The 18,805-nt window shown below is 41.4% G+C and overlaps 1 protein-coding gene across 1 annotated transcript in view; it reads right to left on the reverse strand.

Moving 5' to 3' along the window:
- The window catches only part of HPGD (15-hydroxyprostaglandin dehydrogenase), a 66,534-nt gene that overhangs the window by 26,884 nt on the left and 20,845 nt on the right, over positions 1-18,805 (reverse strand). The window contains exon 4 of the mRNA XM_044297250.1: positions 875-971. Coding sequence (XP_044153185.1) covers positions 875-971 — 97 coding nt within the window. The remainder of the gene's footprint in view (positions 1-874; positions 972-18,805) is intronic.

The following is an 18,805-nucleotide window of genomic DNA, read 5'->3' on the forward strand; positions in this document are numbered from 1 at the left end:
CAATATAATGTACAGTAGGAAGCTGCACAGGTTATATACTGTATATAGTATCCCAACCTGAATAGTATCATGGCAGATTAAACTCTTATTATGCCATGTGAAATTATCTGCAGGACACACTCACACTTAACAGTGACATCTGTACACAGTACCGTAATCCAAGAAAATCTGCTGTTTAGTAGTGTTGACTTTTCTCCAAAGTTATGTGTAACATGACCTTTAACTATGAGTGTAGCAACTTGATAAGAGTTGAACTGAGGATAGTTTTAGAAGAGTAACTTCTAGAGTAACACTAGAGTAGTCATGAGTACACAAAAAAAAAAAAACTTTGCAGCATTTTTTCCATAGCTGCCTAAAACATTTGCACAGTGCTGTATGTCTGCTTGAGTTAAGCCATGGGAGGTCTTGGTGTTTTGGCTACAATGTGAAAATTAAAACTATGAAAGCTACCTACAGTAATTCTGACCAAAATTAGAATTTTTATTTTTGACCATTCATGATAGTCAATATCCCAGCATTTCTTGATGGCAACTAGGCTTGAGCGAATTGGCCATCGGATCATAGATCTGAAGTCGATTAGTTCAAATACTTTGATGTTAATGCTGTTTCCGTACAGCCCTAAAATGTATTGGCCCAGTGGAGCCAAACTTGGTCTCAGCCAAAGTTGCACGACACTTTGGTGAATTACCACTGTATTCATATGTGCTTATTTAAAAACAATTTAAAATAGAAATCCGAGGTACCAGCCAGTACCAAAGCCCACTTCGGATTCCTATTTTAAATTGTTTTTAAATACACAGATATGAATACAGTAGTAATTCACCAAAGGCTATACGTAATTAGACATTATGATGTTACCAATTCAATATCTTACCTGCCAGAGATGATATGTTTATTATAACGCCTCCTTGACCGCCATTCTTTTTGTTCATAAGTTCTAAGCCGATATAAGTTCCTCTGATAACTGAGATCTGAAACAGAAAGCATGGAATATCAGAAATGCTTCTATTGCATCTAAAATAGATCAGTAAGAAACTCCAAGTTATAGTTTAAAAACTGACATCCAAAGGTTACATAAAGTTCACATATAGCTGAAATGAAAAAGAATGCTTATAAATTGAAAAGGGGTTTTCCAGTTTCCATCAACATCCTTTAACATAAGAATTTATGAAGCTAGCTATAATTTTGTAATTTATTTATTTTACTTTTATTGCTCCTATCTTCTATTCTCGGCTGTGGTCACATGACTATGTCCATGCAGCCCCTTCATACTTCCGGTAATGTTTTGTCCATACAGAGACAGTGATAGGGGAGTGTCTATATGACTAGCTGGGTGGGAGGAGCTATAAACTAGCGGGGTGTTGTTAGGGGCCGTGCTTGAGCTGAGAAAGAGGAAGGAGAATTGCATCATGGGTTTCGTTGAATACAGCAACAGGAATTATTACATACAGCATGGAAATAAACCATGGTAGTTTGTTTACATGGTAAAAATGGGTCAGGAAAGACCAAATTGAAAAAAAAAAGCACATGGAAGATGCACATGAGGTAAGCAACTGTGTCACTACCAGCAACAGCATACGTGATTCTCCACGTACCTGCCGGCATCCAGTTGCCAGGGAGACAGTTTGATCCTACATCATATTCTTACATCATAAGTGATGTAACGCTGACCGCATCACTTGACCAGGCAGTGCATTGTTTGACCAAGAAGTGTGGGATCTTTAAACAGGCAATCTGCTGGTTACAGATTGCCTCTAAATGGTTCTATATACCTCACCAGCACTTTGGATTTTGTTATCTCTTGACTTCTGACTTTGGCTGCTCTTTTTGACTATGATTCTTGGATTCTGATTTGGCTTTTCTGCATCCCCTGGCTTGGTTCTTGGACTTGCTTCTGCCTGACGTATTTGGACCTGGATATGACTGCTCGTGAATGACCTTGACTTTTGGCATTGTTTAGTGATCTGTTTTGGCTTCATTGTTCTCTCTTGGTTTTGATCCGGTATGTTTGACTCTGAGTACTTTGTTTCCGGGTTTTTCCTCAGTATTTGTGTGCCTGCCTGTCGCTTTGTTTATTGTTTTTTTTTCCCCTCTGCTTTTCCCTGGTAAGCCCCAGCAGGAAAATAAGCAAGGACTATCAACCAGTTATGGTCTGCCACTTAGGGTGCTCGTGCAAGTAGGCAGGGACAGGTGGAATTTAGGGTTCCCTTGTTCACCCGGTGACAAACTGCATGAGCATTTCTGTTAAAAACCATAGTAATCACAGAAAAAAACTAATCTAATAAGCAGTATTATCTGAGGGGGGTGTTTATAAGTGAGATTGCTGCAGCAAAGAGAACATTTAAGAAAAAAGAGGAGGAACTGGTCAAGGCTGCTGCAGACACAACTGAACGATTTACCAGCCAACCTTCCGAGTATAATAGGGAAGAGATGCAGAAGGCCAGTTGTTCTTTGGAGAAATATATAATAGAGAAAGCAAACCATAGAGTATTCTTTAAGGGTTTAAAATATTTTTCGGAGTCCGGACGCCCTGGTAAGCTTCTAGCCAGGATAATTACACAACAAGATAAGAAAAATCAATCTATTGTCTCGATTCGTAACACAGTGGGGGAAATTATAACAGACCCAGAAGGAATTAGAGATGCCTTTTTAAAATATTTCTCTCATATATATAGCTCCTCTCCTGGCTTGTCATCTGATCTGGCGACGCAGTTCTTGAAGAAGATTCCACTTCCTACTTTAAGTGAAACCCAAATAGAGTATCTGGAAGAGGAGTTGTCTCTTTCGGAGCTCCAGGAGGCCTTGGGATCTATCTCGGGGAACTCGTCGCCAGGGATGGATGGCCTTCCATACGAGGTTTACCGCAAATACAGTGATGTGATTCTCCCTCAGCTACTAGAGGTTTTTTCCCAAGCAATACAGGGAGGGGGTTTACCCTGCTCTATGATGGAAGCCCTTATTGTTCTAATTCCCAAAAAGGATAAAGACCCTATAGAAATGAGTTCCTATAGACCAATTTCTTTACTAAATACTGACGCTAAGCTACTATCAAAAGTTCTGGCTAGGAGGCTCTCGCGGGTTATGCCCACTATTATCCACCCAGATCAAAACGGCTTTATGCCAAAGAGAGGCACCCATCATAATTTGCATAGGTTATTTATGAATATTCAGTCCCCGGGGTGCAGCTCCCGCTCCATCCTGTCGTTGGATGCTACTAAAGCCTTCGACAGGGTGGAGTGGATTTTTCTCTGGGAGGTGATGAAAAAAATGGGATTTGGTCCGAGATTTATGTCGATGGTGCAGTTACTATATGGCTCTCCAGTGGCCAGGATCAGGATCAATGATACGATCTCTGAGAGTTTTTCCCTAGGAAGAGGTACCCGTCAAGGATGTCCTCTTTCCCCCCTCTTGTTTAACATTTATATTGAACCCTTAGCAGTTAGTATTAGGCAAGACTCGCAGGTGTCCGGCTTTGGTGTAATGGGAAAGCATGATCGTGTATCCCTCTATGCAGATGACATCTTGGTTTTTGTCCATCAAACAGAAACCACTCTCCCTCGAATAATGGATTTGGTGGGTTCTTTTTCTGCTCCGTCCGGTTTGCAGATTAATTGGGAGAAGACTGTTCTCCTCCCTATAGATGAGCTGCGAGGCGACTGGGACAACCAGCTAACAATTTCCGATTCAATAAAATACCTGGGGATTTTAGTCTCTGCCGAACCTCAGGAATTCTTACAACTCAATTTGATTCCCCTTTTGAAAAAGCTGAGGCTAAAAATTAAGATATGGCAAAAAATCCTGCCCGCAAGAGCGGATAGAATCTCTCTAATAAAAATGGTAGTGCTGCCCCAGGTGCTTTATGTCCTGCGCAACTCGCCTGTATGGATCACGGACAAGTATTTTAGATTGATAGAGCGGATGATTAATGATCTATTATGGGGGAGGAAGCGCGTGAGACTGAAGGCACTTTATTTTTCTATGCCCTATAATCAGGGAGGTCTCAACCTCCCTTATTTTAAGGGCTATTTGGTGGCTTCTCAACTTTGTTTTTTTAATGATTGGGAAAGTAGCCATTTCTGCAACAAAGTGGTGAAAGACTCAGGTTTTTCGGATTTTTTTACTGTATTGGAGTCCGATTATTTAGCAAACCCACAGACTGGGTATACACTTTTTTGCAGAATGGCTATAAAGACGTGGTTAGTTATAAGGAGCTGGTGTGGAGTCAAGGCATCACTTATTTGTACCCCACTGTGGCATAACTCAAAGCTCTTGGAGTTAGGGGACTTGCGTTGTTGCCAGTATTGGAGGACTAAGAATGTTCAGTACTTATATCAGGTGGTCAGCGGCGGACAAATCCTGTCTCTGACGGAGCTAAGACAAAGATCAAACCTGGGCGAGGTGGCTTGGTATGCATACTTTCAATTGAGGTCAGCACTTTCTACTACTTTGAATAGTCACCTTTTCTCTATAGATACTCCACAATTCTTACATGATTTATTCTGTAAAAAAACTGTCACGAGAATTAAAATATCACATTGTTATAGACACTTAATGAAAGAATTTTTTTTGGGTGTTCTTTCTCCAGGACAAAGATCCTGGTCTTCTGTACTTTTAGATATGGGTCCCCCAGATTGGGAGAATATAGGGGAAAGTTTAAAATCCGTTTCACACAACTTTAATCACACTGTTGTACAATTTAATATTTTGCACAAAATATATGTGACACCTAGGTGGTTATATAGGAGAGGACTTAGAGCCTCCTCTGACTGCCCACGCTGTGGCAATTCCGAGGCAGATCATTTACATCTGTTTTGGGATTGCCCAATGGTGAGCAGCTATTGGAGATCGGTCCAAATTAATTTGGCTCGTAAACTCAATATTGATGTCCCTTTGTCCCCCAGGATATGGGTCCTGGGAGATTTATCAGAGGTTAATTACCCGCCTATAAAACGCCAACTATTGATCAAAGTAATGTTTTTGGCCAGGCTTCTCATTTCTAGATTATGGTTTTGCTCTTCTGCTCCAGACTGCAACCACTGGTTAAGCTTGGTCGAGAAAGTGAAAAGTTACGAGAGGATTTTGTATAAACAAAGAGGATCCTATTTAAAGTGGGGCAAATTGTGGGCAGACTGGGACAAGCCTAAATAATTAATTTGTGTTCTTTTTTTTTTTTTTTTTTTTTTTTTTTTTTTCCTGCAAGGTGGGGGTGGGGGGGGGGGGGTTTGGCGGGGTGGGCTGGGGATGATCCTATTAGTCCGGCCCCTTCTATATGAATCATAAATAGTTAAGGAGGTGAAGCTGCACTTGGGTACTGGAGTATCTCTAGGAATGCTGGGGGATGGCGGTGCCTTCCGGCATTAAACTATGATTTTTAATCGAACCACACTACCGTGCCAGTTATGGGTGGGGACCCGGAGCCCGGGATATTGGGCAGCCCGGCGACTGGGTGTGCCCTGGGACGCGGCTCTCTCTGTCAGACATGCGGCTCGACTTCAGGCAGTGATATGACACACGTTGTATGGGCACCAAGAGGTGTTTTCTCAGCGGGACAGAGCCGGTTTTAGGTAGTGTTTATGTTTACACTTTCCCTAAATGCCGGTGATCACCGAGTGATACTCAAGTTGAGTCCCTTTATATGTGAGACACTAAGGTGGATATATGTGTGGTACGGTTAAGGCGGGCATTAAACTCCTAAACTAACTATATGGGGATGAGGCAGCAAAATATGTAAGAGTTTTCTTTTCTACTGCGAAAGAAGACTGCTGGACCCCCAAATTTGTTTCATGAAATGCTTGCGATCAAAGATTGCAGCAGGCCCGCTACGTACGGTCAATGTGAGTATCGGATGAATGGTGATATGGCTGTCAATCCTGTCAATTTCTTGCCCATGATCGGGGGAGAGAGCGCGGGGCACGTGCTCGCTCCCCGGAGGCCGCCCGGGCTGCGGGCCCCTTACCTTTTTTTTTTTTTCTTTTTTTTTTTTTTTTCCCCCTGTATAGACAACAACATGTCAAGTGGGATGTTTTGTGTGGTTGTTTTGCCGTATTAGGCTGTGGATGACGGACGTATCCCGCATTTCCCCCAGCAAGTGAGATCTCCATTTGTATTCTTGTTGTCTCCATAAGCATGGATACTTGTATGAAATTGTTCTTAATCATGTTGCAAATTACAAATTTTACGGACTGTAGGATTTTATAATTGTAATATGGATATAAATTTTTGTATTATAAATTAATAAAATATATAAAAAAAAAAAAAAAAAAAAAAAAAAAAAAATAATAAGCAGATATTTTTTAGACATTTTGACAAATGTAATTATTTGTAAAAATTGCAGCAACTGGACAAAAGTAATGAACTATTTTTCACTAATACTGTAAACGAAAATGGAATATTTGTTTATTTGTTGTACCCCTAAACTGGGCGTGCAAAACAAGCAAATCTGTGCAGTTGCCAACCCAAAAACTACAGACTCCGATACAATAGAAAAATGTACACCAACCAGTCAAAAAAAATACTTGGCCATTTTCTGAAAATCTGACCAGTGTCATTCAGTTTTATTTTTTTTTTTTTGGAGCAGTTCAGATCTAAAGTCACTTCGTGAGGCTTACATAATAGAAACCACCCCAAATGACCCAATTCTAGAATCTACCAGCTCAAGGTATTCAAAACTGATTTTACAAACTTTGTTAACCCTTTAGGTGTTCCACAAAAATCTATGGAAAATAGACATAACATTAAAAAATTTCACTTTTTTGGAAGATTTTCCATTTGAATCAATTTTTTCCAGTTACAAAGCAAGGGTTAACAGACAAAAAAAACTCAATATTTATGGCCTTGATTCTGTAGTTTACAGAAACACCCCATATGTAGTCGTAAACTGCTGTAATGGCACACGGCAGGGCGCAGATGGAAAGGAATGCCATACGGTTTTTGGAAGGCAAATTTTGCTGGACACCATGTCCCATTTGAAGCCCCCTGATGCACCCCTAGAGCACAAACTCCAAATAAGTGACCCCATTTTGGAAACTACGGGATAGGGTGGCAGTTTTGTTGGTAATATTTTAGGGTACATATGATGTTTGGTTGCTCTATATTACACATTTTGTGAGGCAAGGTAACAAGAAATAGCTGTTTTGGAACAGTTTTTATTTTTTGTTATTTACAACATTCATCTGACAGGTTAGATCATGTGGTATTTTTATTGAGCAAGTTATTACGGACGCGGCGATATCTAATATGTCCACTTTTTTTATTTATGTAAGTTTTCCACAATTATTTAATTTTTGAAACAAAAAAAATCATGTTTTAGTGTCTCCATAGTCCGAGAGCCATAGTTTTTTACGTTTTTGGGCGATTACCTTGGGTAGGGTATGATTTTTGCGGGAAGAGATGACGGTTTGATTGGCACTATTTTGGGGTGCGTATGACTTTTTGTCGCTTGCTATTACACTTTTTGTGATGTAAGCTGACAAAAAATTGCTTTTTTTACACCGTTAAATTTTTTTTTTTTATAGAGCAGGTTATTACAGACGCGGCGATACCCAATATGTGTAGTGTATTTTTTTTTTAAATCAGTGATAAATGTGTTTTTTAATATATTTTTTTACCCAGACCCACTTAATTCTTGAAGATCCAGTGGGTCTGATGTCTGTATAATACAATACAGTACACTATATAGTGTACTGTACTGTATTTTCACTTTACTTAGTCTGATCAGACTTTCGCCTTTAGCAGAAGTCTGATCAGCACCATGGGCAGCCGGAAGCCTGGGAAGGCGTCCAGTTGCCATGGTAACCATCACTAGCTGCCACAACAGAGCAGCGGGTGATGGGGAGGGAGGGGTGCCCTCTACCTCTGTGATCCCGTCAAGAATCGGGGGCTGAAACGGCACAGCAGCCCCTGATGGGAGAGGGAGGGAGCTCCCTCCCTGTTAACCTCTTCCATATAGCGGTCAATACGGACCACGGCATGGAAGGGGTTAAACGGCTGACATCACAGCACAGATTTCAGCCGTTTCAAGCAGATTGTTAGCAATGTGCTGACACTCTACTTGCTAACCGCTCAGCCATCCAATGAGAGGGGGGGCCAGGATGATTGCACGCCTGCCGGCCCCCCCAGCACCAACCACACCTGAAAGTTTAGGCAATTTTGAAGTTTAAGAAACTTCCGACCGCGCTGGAAACCGCAGGTCTGAATTGACCTGCGGTTTGCAGCGATCGCCGATACAGGAGGGTCACAGGACCCCCCTTGGCATTGTCCCAGGGTGCCTGCTGATTGATTTCTGCAGGCACCCAGTTCCGATCACCGCCTGCAGCACGGCGGTGATCGGAAATACACATGACGTACCGATACGTCATGTGTCCTTAAGTACCGGGACATCATGACGTACCGGTACGTCGTGTGTCCCCAACAGGTTAATAGACAAAAATTTTAAATACAGCTGTCTTACATTTAGACAATTTTCTACAACTAAACCAGGCGTAAAACATTGTAAATAAGATAAGCATACTCGCCTGTCCTATTCCACCCTACGTTCGCTTTATGGACAGGTAAAATGCAATGTGAAAAAAAGAGGAGAAATCCAGCTTCCCATACAAAATGATTTTTTTTATTTATTCAGCGGTAAAAACATATTCATGACACCAATAGTCTATGCGTTTGACATTAAAATCTCAGTCTGTAATCATGACATACATGGGCCCTGATCCATGCATTTCATCAAGCGAACACAGGGGAGCTCTGCAGTTTTCTTCCTTTGCATATGAACAGGTAAAATGTAATGTATGGTAATTTTGCTGACGAGTTTATCCTTTGTTGACAGTTATTCAGTGGGCTCTGAATCAGCATCTGGTATTTTGTATGGTGATGACAAAGCAACCTCCCAGTCTTACGAAAATGTAAGCTTCCTTTAACTTGCAGAGTATACTGCTTCAAAAGTATTCTTCTCACTGCATGGTTATTAGAAATCTTTCATGTCTGTCAGAGGCTGTCCTGGTTTGCCCAGGATTGGCAATTCCTTACATGTCTGAACAGAATGTGGAAACTGTTGATACAGGGATTTAACAATTCCAGAAAGCTATGACAACCCATAGATCAACAATCATTCTATTGGGAATGTTCTCTAGCTGGGTTAAAGGTAACCTTTTTATATTTGAATCTCCCAGCAGATGAACTGTTTACAACACCTGCTGTCAAAATTACTCTAATATATATATATATATATATATATATATATATTTATATACACACACACACACACACATACACACAGACTACTGATATTGTGTGTTTTACTATCAGGAATTTGAAGGATCCTACATGATTTTGATTTGTTTGGATAGCAGGATTACATAATGTAGATACTGTTAAAAAAACAAGTGATGTTACATGAAAATGTGTACAAATCTTAGGTCAGAACCATCGATAGTGGGACCAGACCATGTTGAGGAGTCTATAAGTGATTGTATCTTACTACATGGGTTTTTCTTCTTTTTGGAGGAGTCTTTGGCTTGGATTACTTTTTCCCATGTAGCACTGCTTGTAAAATAAGTCTTTATACACCCACTGGGTCTTTACTTTAGATATGCAAAAACTCCAAATCAGATGTTGGATAGTTTGGATGGATAGTTTGTCCTACCTTTTGGAAAAGACACAGTTTTGGTCGACTTTAGCTAATTTTCATACTTTTTAACCCATGAAGAATTGATTTAAAAAGGTCTCCATACAACTGATGGTTTTTAAATAAAATCGGTATCCCACTCCCTTCCCTTCGAATTGCACCTGAGCCATCTCATCCAGCCAACCAGTATCCTGTTCTGTACCCCAAAAGTTTGTCTACAGATGTTCGCTCTTCCTTTTGAAAGAGTCTCTAGTTTGGCAGACATAAACTAATAGCATACACCATAAACATGATTTTATTATTTTTCACAATAATGCTTCTTCCGGACATGACTAAATTCTGTTCATAGCGGTAACAGTGTTAAGATTGTACACATTTTTCAAAATTTGCAATTGATGAATTAAAGCTAAATCCATCCTTATTCACCTTATTATATAAATTTACTCTTTCCTTTTAAGTTAGAATAAAAATCAAACAATGAAAAGGTCAAAGGAAGAATTTTTCTTAACCTAATAGAAAGATAAAGCAAACATGGCAGATTGAAATAAACAGCTTGACAAGAGCAATCTGGAGGCTCTGAACTGTTTGCAAATATTCTTGCTGTCATCATTGAATGTTCAGATTTTAAATACCAATACTAGGATACTTCCTGAATGTCTCAATGTCACATTAATAAAGGCTATCTTAGAATAAAGTAGAGAACATGTAAAGGTGCAGAGAGGAAGTTTTTATATAATTCGGAATAGACCATAATACTGACTACTACTGTAGAGTTATGATCTTTTTGAAGGTTAAGAAAGTAGGTTTCCATGTACAGTATTTTAGGAAATGGAAGGCAATGGATTTTTAAAGAGGGTTCCCAGGACTATAAAAATGGTCTGCATTTCTTTCCACAATCAGCGTTGTATCTGTCAATGGACTAGTTTTGCAGGTAATCCACATTCAATCTTTCAATGAAAAATTTGCTGCAATACCAGGCACTATCTTTGAACACACATCAACTAGATCAACTAGAATATCAATCGCTGTTATTGTACAGTTTGATCACACAATGGTTGACAGCTCTTTCTGTAATCCGTAACCCGGTTGATCAAATTGCTAATTATAGACTCAGCAGGGCACTCTAGATCACACGTTCCCTTCATGGATGATGTATAGGCAGGACAAGTAGCTTGCCTTTAAGATAGTTACAAATTAACTGATATTTCATGACTGGGTGAAGCAGGAAGCTGGCAATGAATCCTGTCTTAGCTTACGGACATATACTGTACATGAATTGTGACAGGACCTCTTTAGGCAAGACAGATACACGTGCAAAGCATATTTCCAACTGATTGACAAATTTAGAGACACTAATATAGATACATTTTTAGCACTCTGAAATTAGGTCAAAAGTAGCCTAAATATTCAGTGTAAGAATCAGGCCTAAACATATTTTTTTAATTTGAATATCAGCATGTTTTTATTATATTTTCTCCACAAATACACACACCCTTCCAAGAAATTGCCTACTTCATCCTCTGCGGCTACACTCAGATCCATTTTGCAAGAACAGATATCTTCCCGCCTACTCAAGTTCCTTATCTTCCTCCAGCAATTATCCCACGTTTTTCATTAGCTGTATTTGAAACTACTTACTGTGTATCTTCATCTACAGTGTGTGTATATTTTTTATTTACAACTTTTTGTACCTTTTTGTGTACCTGGCCGATCAAAAAAGAAGGGCCATTCTTATTTAGATAATGCCAACTATTTTATGCTTTCAAATGTGTTTTAAAGAGGTTGCCCCACCTGAGACATATATGGCATATCGCTAGGATATGCCACAAATGTCTGATAGGTGTCTCCCACTTCAGTGTTTGGATATTTTTTCAAGTCCAATAACAGTGAATGGAGGGGGGACACAACATGTGTGTCTTGCTCTCCCTTCACTTCAGGGCCCCATTTTGGAGATAAGAGCGGGTCCCACAGATGACCCAGATATTTATGGCATACATGTTCCAAATGGCAATACCTCCTTAAGTTTTTGACCTCTGGTGTATGATAAAAGATATGTTATTATGTTGTGTACCTGTTGAATGCCTCTCTTTTTTTTTATGAGTTAGCTTTTTGGGCATCATTAAGTGCACATCTTGTCACCATATATTTTTATCTTTGTCTTCAAGCTAGAGCTTTTAACTAGTCTGTACATTTCTGTACAGTTTGGGTGGATGACACTCTCCAGAAGGAGAGTCACCAAAGTCACCATGTTTTAACCCTCTTTTTTTTTTTAGCTGTTTAGTGATACCCCTTTTAATAAAACAGAAATTACACAGCTCTTTTCAATACACCATCCTGGTGGAATAACCTGGCCCATAACACTCCCTATGCCAACTTTAGGGTCTCCACAAGGAGAAACTCTATTCCCGCAGGCCAACATCAAAGGCCTGCTACTCAGCCAAACCAATACCCTGTTCTGCACTCACAAGAGGCGAAAACAAAACATTTATTTGTGAATGAGTGTCTTTTTCCTATGAAAAAGATTATGGTCTTGGCTTATATCCCAAATCATTGTCCTAAGGCCTGTTTAAAGGACCAGACATTAACATATAAGGTAGCAACAGGTGGCACTAAAGAGTTGGCTTTTGTCCTTCAGGATAAGAGCTTATTTACAGCACCTGGTACATGGCACATCTAAAGTCTAACATGTCTTCCTTCACTCCTCCACCCATGATATTTTTTAATCTAGGCCCTCCTACCCTTCCTACCACCAGCCTATTTTTTTTTTACATCGCCAATAAATCATCTCTTAGACTACTACCTGCTGATCCAACAAATCAAACTGTAAATTCAATGAGTAGAGTCTAAGACTGAGATGCTGTTTAATAGTTCTGAAGTGAAGATGTGACACAATGCACCTAGTGTTGATCGAGCACCAAAGTGCTTGGGTGCTTGGGCCGAACACCTCAGGATGCTTGTGTGCTCTACCGAGCACCCGAGCACAATGGAAGTCAATGGGAGAACCCGAGCATTAAACCAGGCACCCCCTGCTCTGAAGAGGGGAGGGTGTCTGGGTCATAGGAAAAGGTCAGAAATTGATGGAAAACACCACTGAAATGGTTCGGGAACAGCATGGGGAGGATGTCTGGATGCATCTTGGACTCCCAGGTTGCTGCTGGGAACGATGTTGTCCGAGGAGTACACCATTTTTACAGACTGACAATAATACGCACAAAACCAAAGATAAAATCAATTTTAGAGGAAAAATTGTTAGGAAACATTCTTTCCTGTATATTTACTTGTATATAAAGTGCAAGTGCTGCCAAAAATTACAATGAAGAGGCACTCCAATACACCCTTTATTACACATAGAGGGCATCATATACCCTTGAAAAATTATGATTGATGGCCTGCTGGTGAGATGACACTCTAAAAAACTATATGCAAGGGCCTGAAGGTTAGCTGACCCTGTAAAACATTATATGCGAAGGCCTGCAGGTGAGTTGACCCTTTAAAAGATTGTAGGTGAGGGCCTGCTGGTGAGCTGACCATCTAAAAAACTTATATGCGAGCTGACCCTGTAAAATATATGCGAGAGCATACAGGTGAGGTGACCCTGTAAAAGATTGTAGGTGAGGGCCTGCTGGTGAGCTGATCCTCTAAAAAATTATATGCAAGGGCCTGCAGGTGAGCTGACCCGCTAAAAAAATTATATGCGAGGGCCTGCAGGTGAGCTGATCCTGTAAAACATTATATGCAAGGGACTGCAGGTCAGCTGACCCTCTAAAAAAATGATATGCCAAGGCCAGCAGGTGAGCTGACCCTGTAAAAGATTGTAGGTAAGGGCCTGCTGGCCCTCTAAAAAATTATATGCGAGGTCCTGTAGGTGAGCTGACCCTGTAAAACATTATATGCAAGGGCATTATATGCGACGAGTAAGGCTACTTTCACACTAGCGTTCAGAGCGGATCCGTCTGAGACGGATCCACTCATATAATGCAGACGGTGGCTCCGTTCAGAACGGATCCGTCTGCATTATATTGTAAAAAAAATTCTAAGTGTGAAAGTAGCCTGAACGGATCCATCCAGACTTTTACATTGAAAGTCAATGGGGGACGGATCTGTTTGAAGATTGAGCCATAGTGTGTCATCTTCAAACGGATCCGTCCCCATTGACTTACATTGTAAGTCTAGACGGATCCGCACGTTCAGCCTCTGAGCGGAGCGGAGGCTGAACGCTGCCAGACTGATGCATTCTGAGCGGATCCGCGTCCACTCAGAATGCATTAGAGCTGGACGGATGCGTTCGGGGCCGCTTGTGAGCCCCTTCAAACGGAGCTCACAAGCGGACACCCAAACGCTAGTGTGAAAGTAGCCTAAGCATGTTGATATGATGGAAGAGGAGGAGGAGGAGGATAAGAAAAGGAAGATTCAACCATATACCCTTGTTTGTGGTGGAAGGGGTGCATGGAAATACTGTGTATTCAGTACATTATAAACAACACATTTAAAGTTTTAAAATTGTTCCTCCTTGTGACAGTAGGCTGCACATCAGGGTGAGGGTGCTGCAGTCATGAAACTGTCCCAAGCCTTAGAGAGTGTTGTCCTGCCTCTGTTGGAACTGCTGTGTGTTCTCCTTGTCTCCCCTCCTTGGTTGCTCAAGGAACTATGGACTCTGCCACCAGTGTTGTCAGATGGAAATTTTTGGAGCAATTTTTCCACAAGGACCTTCTGGTATTGCACCGTTTTGCTCGTCCCCTCCACCAGAGAGAAGAAGTTCTCTTTGTAGTGGGGGTTGAGAAGGGTGAACAACCAGTAATCTGTGTTGTCTAAAATGAGTATAACGTGCGGGACGCTGGAAAGGCAGCCTAACATGAAGTCAGCCATGTGTGCCAGAGTACCAAAAGGCAAGACTTCGCTGTCGTTATCAGGAGGATGACTCTCATTCTCCTCATCCTCTTCCTCCTCTTCTGCCCACCCATGCAGAACAGATGGAATTAAACTTCCATGGGTACTACCCTCCGTAGCGGAGGCAACCGTCTCCTGCTCCTCCTCCTCTTCATCGTCCAATTAGCGCTAAGAAGATGAACTGAGGGTGGTCTGGCTATCAGCCTGTGTAACGTCTTCCCCCTTTCCACCTCTTCCACATGCAAAGCGTCGTCCTTAATTGTGAGCAGCAAGCGTTTAAGTAGACACAGAAGTGGGATGGTCACGCTGATAATAGCGTTATCGCCGCTCACCATCTGTGTTGATTCCTCAAAGTTTCTTAAAACCTCACAGAGGTCAGACATCCATGCCCACGCCTAGCTTGTGAATAGTGGAAGCTGACTGGAAAGGCGACGACCATGTTGCAGCTGGTATTCCACTACTGCCTTCTGCTGCTCACAAAGCCTGGCCAACATGTGGAACTTCGAGTTTCATCGCCTACTCACGTCGCACAACGGCCATTATCAGACACAACTATGCCTGGTTTAGTATTCGGCGCAGGCACAGTGAGTGAAGGACACTCACCTGCTGCCGGCTGTCTTCACTTCCGGGGAGCTCTGTGACCAATTTGACGCAGGCGCAGTGAGGAAGCCGGCAGCAGGTGAGCATCCTTCACTCACTGCACCTAATACTAAATGGGACGGCCCAGATGCGGGATTTTACTTTCAAAGTGCAGAGCAGAGATGTCCATTAAAGCAAAATGGGCGTGCCGAACGGTGAGGAGACGGAGCCTCTAGGTGCTGCAGCAATGCCCCAATATCACCTAGAGGTTCATTTGCATATTTTAAAAGTTAGTTTTCTGGGCGAACGGTGGCATGTAGGTAGATAAAAGTTACATATCTTACATAGTTAAGTACTGCTGACATTAGCACATCGCTAATGTCAGCCAGCTACGTAACAAATTTTGTGATGATAGAAACCCTTTAAGACTGGCGTCTAAAATGTCTATAAATGTGCCTCCCACTTGTTAAGGAACCAAAAGTAATGGGACTATTGGCTTCTCAGCTGTTCCATGGCCAGGTGTGTGTTATTCCCTCATTATCCCAATTACAATGAGCAGATAAAAGGTCCAGAGTTCATTTCAAGTGTGCTATTTGCATTTGGAATCTGTTGCTGTCAACTCTCAAGATAAGATCCAAAGAGCTGTCACTATCAGTGAAGCAAGCCATCATTAGGCTGAAAAAAACACAACAAACCCATCAGAGAGATAGCAAAAACATTAGGCGTGGCCAAAACAACTGTTTGGAACATTCTTAAAAAAAAGGAATGCATCGGTGAGCTCAGCAAAACCAAAAGACCCCGAAGACCACGGAGAACAACTGTGGTGGATGACCGAAGAATTGAAGAAAACACTCTTCACAGCAGTTGGCCAGATCAAGAACACTCTCCAGGAGTTAGGTGTATATGTGTCAAAGTTAACAATCAAGAGAAGACTTCACCAGAGTGAATACAGAGGGTTCACCACAAGATGTAAATCATTGGTGAGCCTCAAAAACAGGAAGGCCAGATTACTGTTTGCCAAACACCATCTAGAAAATCCTTCACAGTTCTGGAACAACATCCTATGGACAGATGAGACCAAGATCAACTTGTACCAGAGTGATGGGAAGAGAAGAGTATGGAGAAGGAAAGGAACTGCTCATGATCCTAAGCATGCCACCTCATCAGTGAAGCATGGTGGTGGTAGTGTCATGACATGGGCATGTATGGCTGCCAATGAAAATGGTTCTCTTGTATTTATTGATGATGTGACTGCTGATAAAAGCAGCAGGATGAATTCTGAAGTGTTTTTCTGGCAATATTATCTGCTCATATTCAGCCAAATGCTTCAGAACTTATTGGACTGCGCTTCCCAGTACAGATGGACAATGACCTAAAGCATACTGCAAAAGCAACTGTAACGGAACACCTGGCACCCCGACTGAGTGCCTCCGTTGCTAGATGCTCCTAGTGCTTTCCGAGGACTCCAAGCACTCCACTTGACACCGTACGCACTGCAGACCCCACGAACCGCCGTAGCTTGGTTGGGGTCTCACCGTCCTCCACCCACGCTGGACCTACGACAAGGCTCCAGGCTCCAGTGGGTGAACCTCTCCTACAGCCAGAGAGCAGGAACAGCTCTTACAAGAGCTAGTAGTTATGCCAGGGGAGTATAGCAAATCTTCAGCGTATAGCAATCCCCCAGTTTTGATCAGTTATCCAAACACCAGTCTCAACATGATGAAGGATAAAACAGGAACACTTTATTGAGGGCTTTATTGAGGGCCCGTATTTATGCAGGTCCCCATCTGGTGGACACGCCCCCAGGGGACCAGAATGGAGACTGCGACACACAGAACAGATACAACACATCCCCACAATGCATCATGGTTTCCTCCTCTCTGCCCCAGAGACAACCGAGGAATAATCCAATTATCTCTCAGGACACAGGGAAATCACCAATACACATGTGGGGACAACAGGACAGAAATCACCATTTAAACACACAATGTCACACCCTCCCAGCAACCACAGACATTTAACATATTCCCAGATAGCTCAAGTCTGAGTGCATATCATTAGGCGAATGGCACTCAGACCACACGAATACAATTAAACTAGCCATCTGGGTACCCTCACATAACAAAATACAATTCCAAAGACAGATTTAAGCTGTGCGGCCGGCCTGTCTTCTTTAAAGTTAGTATGGGCCATAATCCTGAGGCAGGAGGCTGGCAACCAGCCCCCTCCAAAACACTGTGGCGAGGTTGGTTTCGTCACAGCAACCAAAGAGTTTTTTAAGGGAAAGAAGTGGAATGTTATGCAATGGCCAAGTCAATCACCTGACCTGAATCCGATTGAGCATGCATTTCACTTGCTGAAGACAAAACTGAAGGGAAAATGCCCCAAGAACAAGCAGGAGCTGAAGACAGTTGCAGTAGAGGCCTGGCAGAGCATCACCAGGGATAAAACCCAGCATCTGGTAATGTCTATGCGTTCCAGACTTCAGGCTGTAATTGACTGCAAACGATTTGCAATCAAGTATTAAAAAGTGAAAGTTTGATTTAGGATTATTATTCTGTAACATTACTTTCGGTCCCTTAACAAGTGGGAGGCACATATGCAAACTGTTGTAATTCCTACACCGTTCACCTGATTTGGATGTAAATACCCTCAAATTAAAGCTGACAGTCTGCAGTTAAAGCACATCTTGTTCGTTTCATTTCAAATCCATTGTGGTGGTGTATAGAGCCAAAAATGTTAGCATTGAGTCGTTGTCCCAATATTTATGGACCTGACTGTATATCTGCTCAAATGTGTTCTGTTCAGATTGGGGTACTTGAAAGTCTTTATCACCACTTAGAAAGTACTAGGAAGATTTATCCTTCATCCAATGATCCCACCTGCTCCTATTTCATTAAAGTTAAAATATAAAAATATATTCGCTTTAAACATTTATAAAAAAAATATTAGAAAAAATGATTCATTAGAAATTAAATTCTTTGTGTTGGAATTACTCTTCTGATTGTAGAAGATCTACCTGTATAATTCAGAGCTCCAGAGGTTCAGCTCAGTCAGTTTTTTACACTGGGATTGCTGGAAGCTACAAATATGATTTCATATTAACTTCTGTAAAGGGAGTAACCTGTCCATGCAGGAATGTATTCTGTTTATTAATCCGGGTTGGCACATTTGCTGTACTTCCACACTGAGTCCTAATATATGGACAAACTGACATTGATGGATATTTTGTATACACAGTACAATTTCTAATGAAAAATGCTTTATTAGTTTCTTTTTTCCTTAACATGAAGTATAGTGAAATAATGTTATCTTCAATAGTAAATGTGTCGACATGCATTACAGTCAATACAGTAAAAATTCCTTTAGTCTGGCATCCAACACTCAAGATAATCTGGAAACTGGGAAACATAATACTGAGCAGGGATATGAACTTCCTCAAACCTTTACTTTTCTCTAATTTACACAACGCAGGTAGGGGTTTGTCTATAATTAAGTACTGTGAACTAAGTCAGTTGCTGAAGGCCCTAAAATTGACATGCTTTAACGTATTTCACTGTTCCAGACAACAATGATGCTGCTCCCAGGAAGCATGAAAACAAGCACAAAGCTGACAGAGCTATGTACTATTTCCTGTTGTATTTTATTGTGATTGCCAGTCCTGCAGCACAGTAATAAATACTAGCAGGACGCTGCTTCGCAAGGGTATATTTCATCTAT

The sequence above is a fragment of the Bufo gargarizans genome, chromosome 1, assembly GCF_014858855.1.
Source record: "Bufo gargarizans isolate SCDJY-AF-19 chromosome 1, ASM1485885v1, whole genome shotgun sequence".
NCBI classification, from domain to species: domain Eukaryota; kingdom Metazoa; phylum Chordata; class Amphibia; order Anura; family Bufonidae; genus Bufo; species Bufo gargarizans.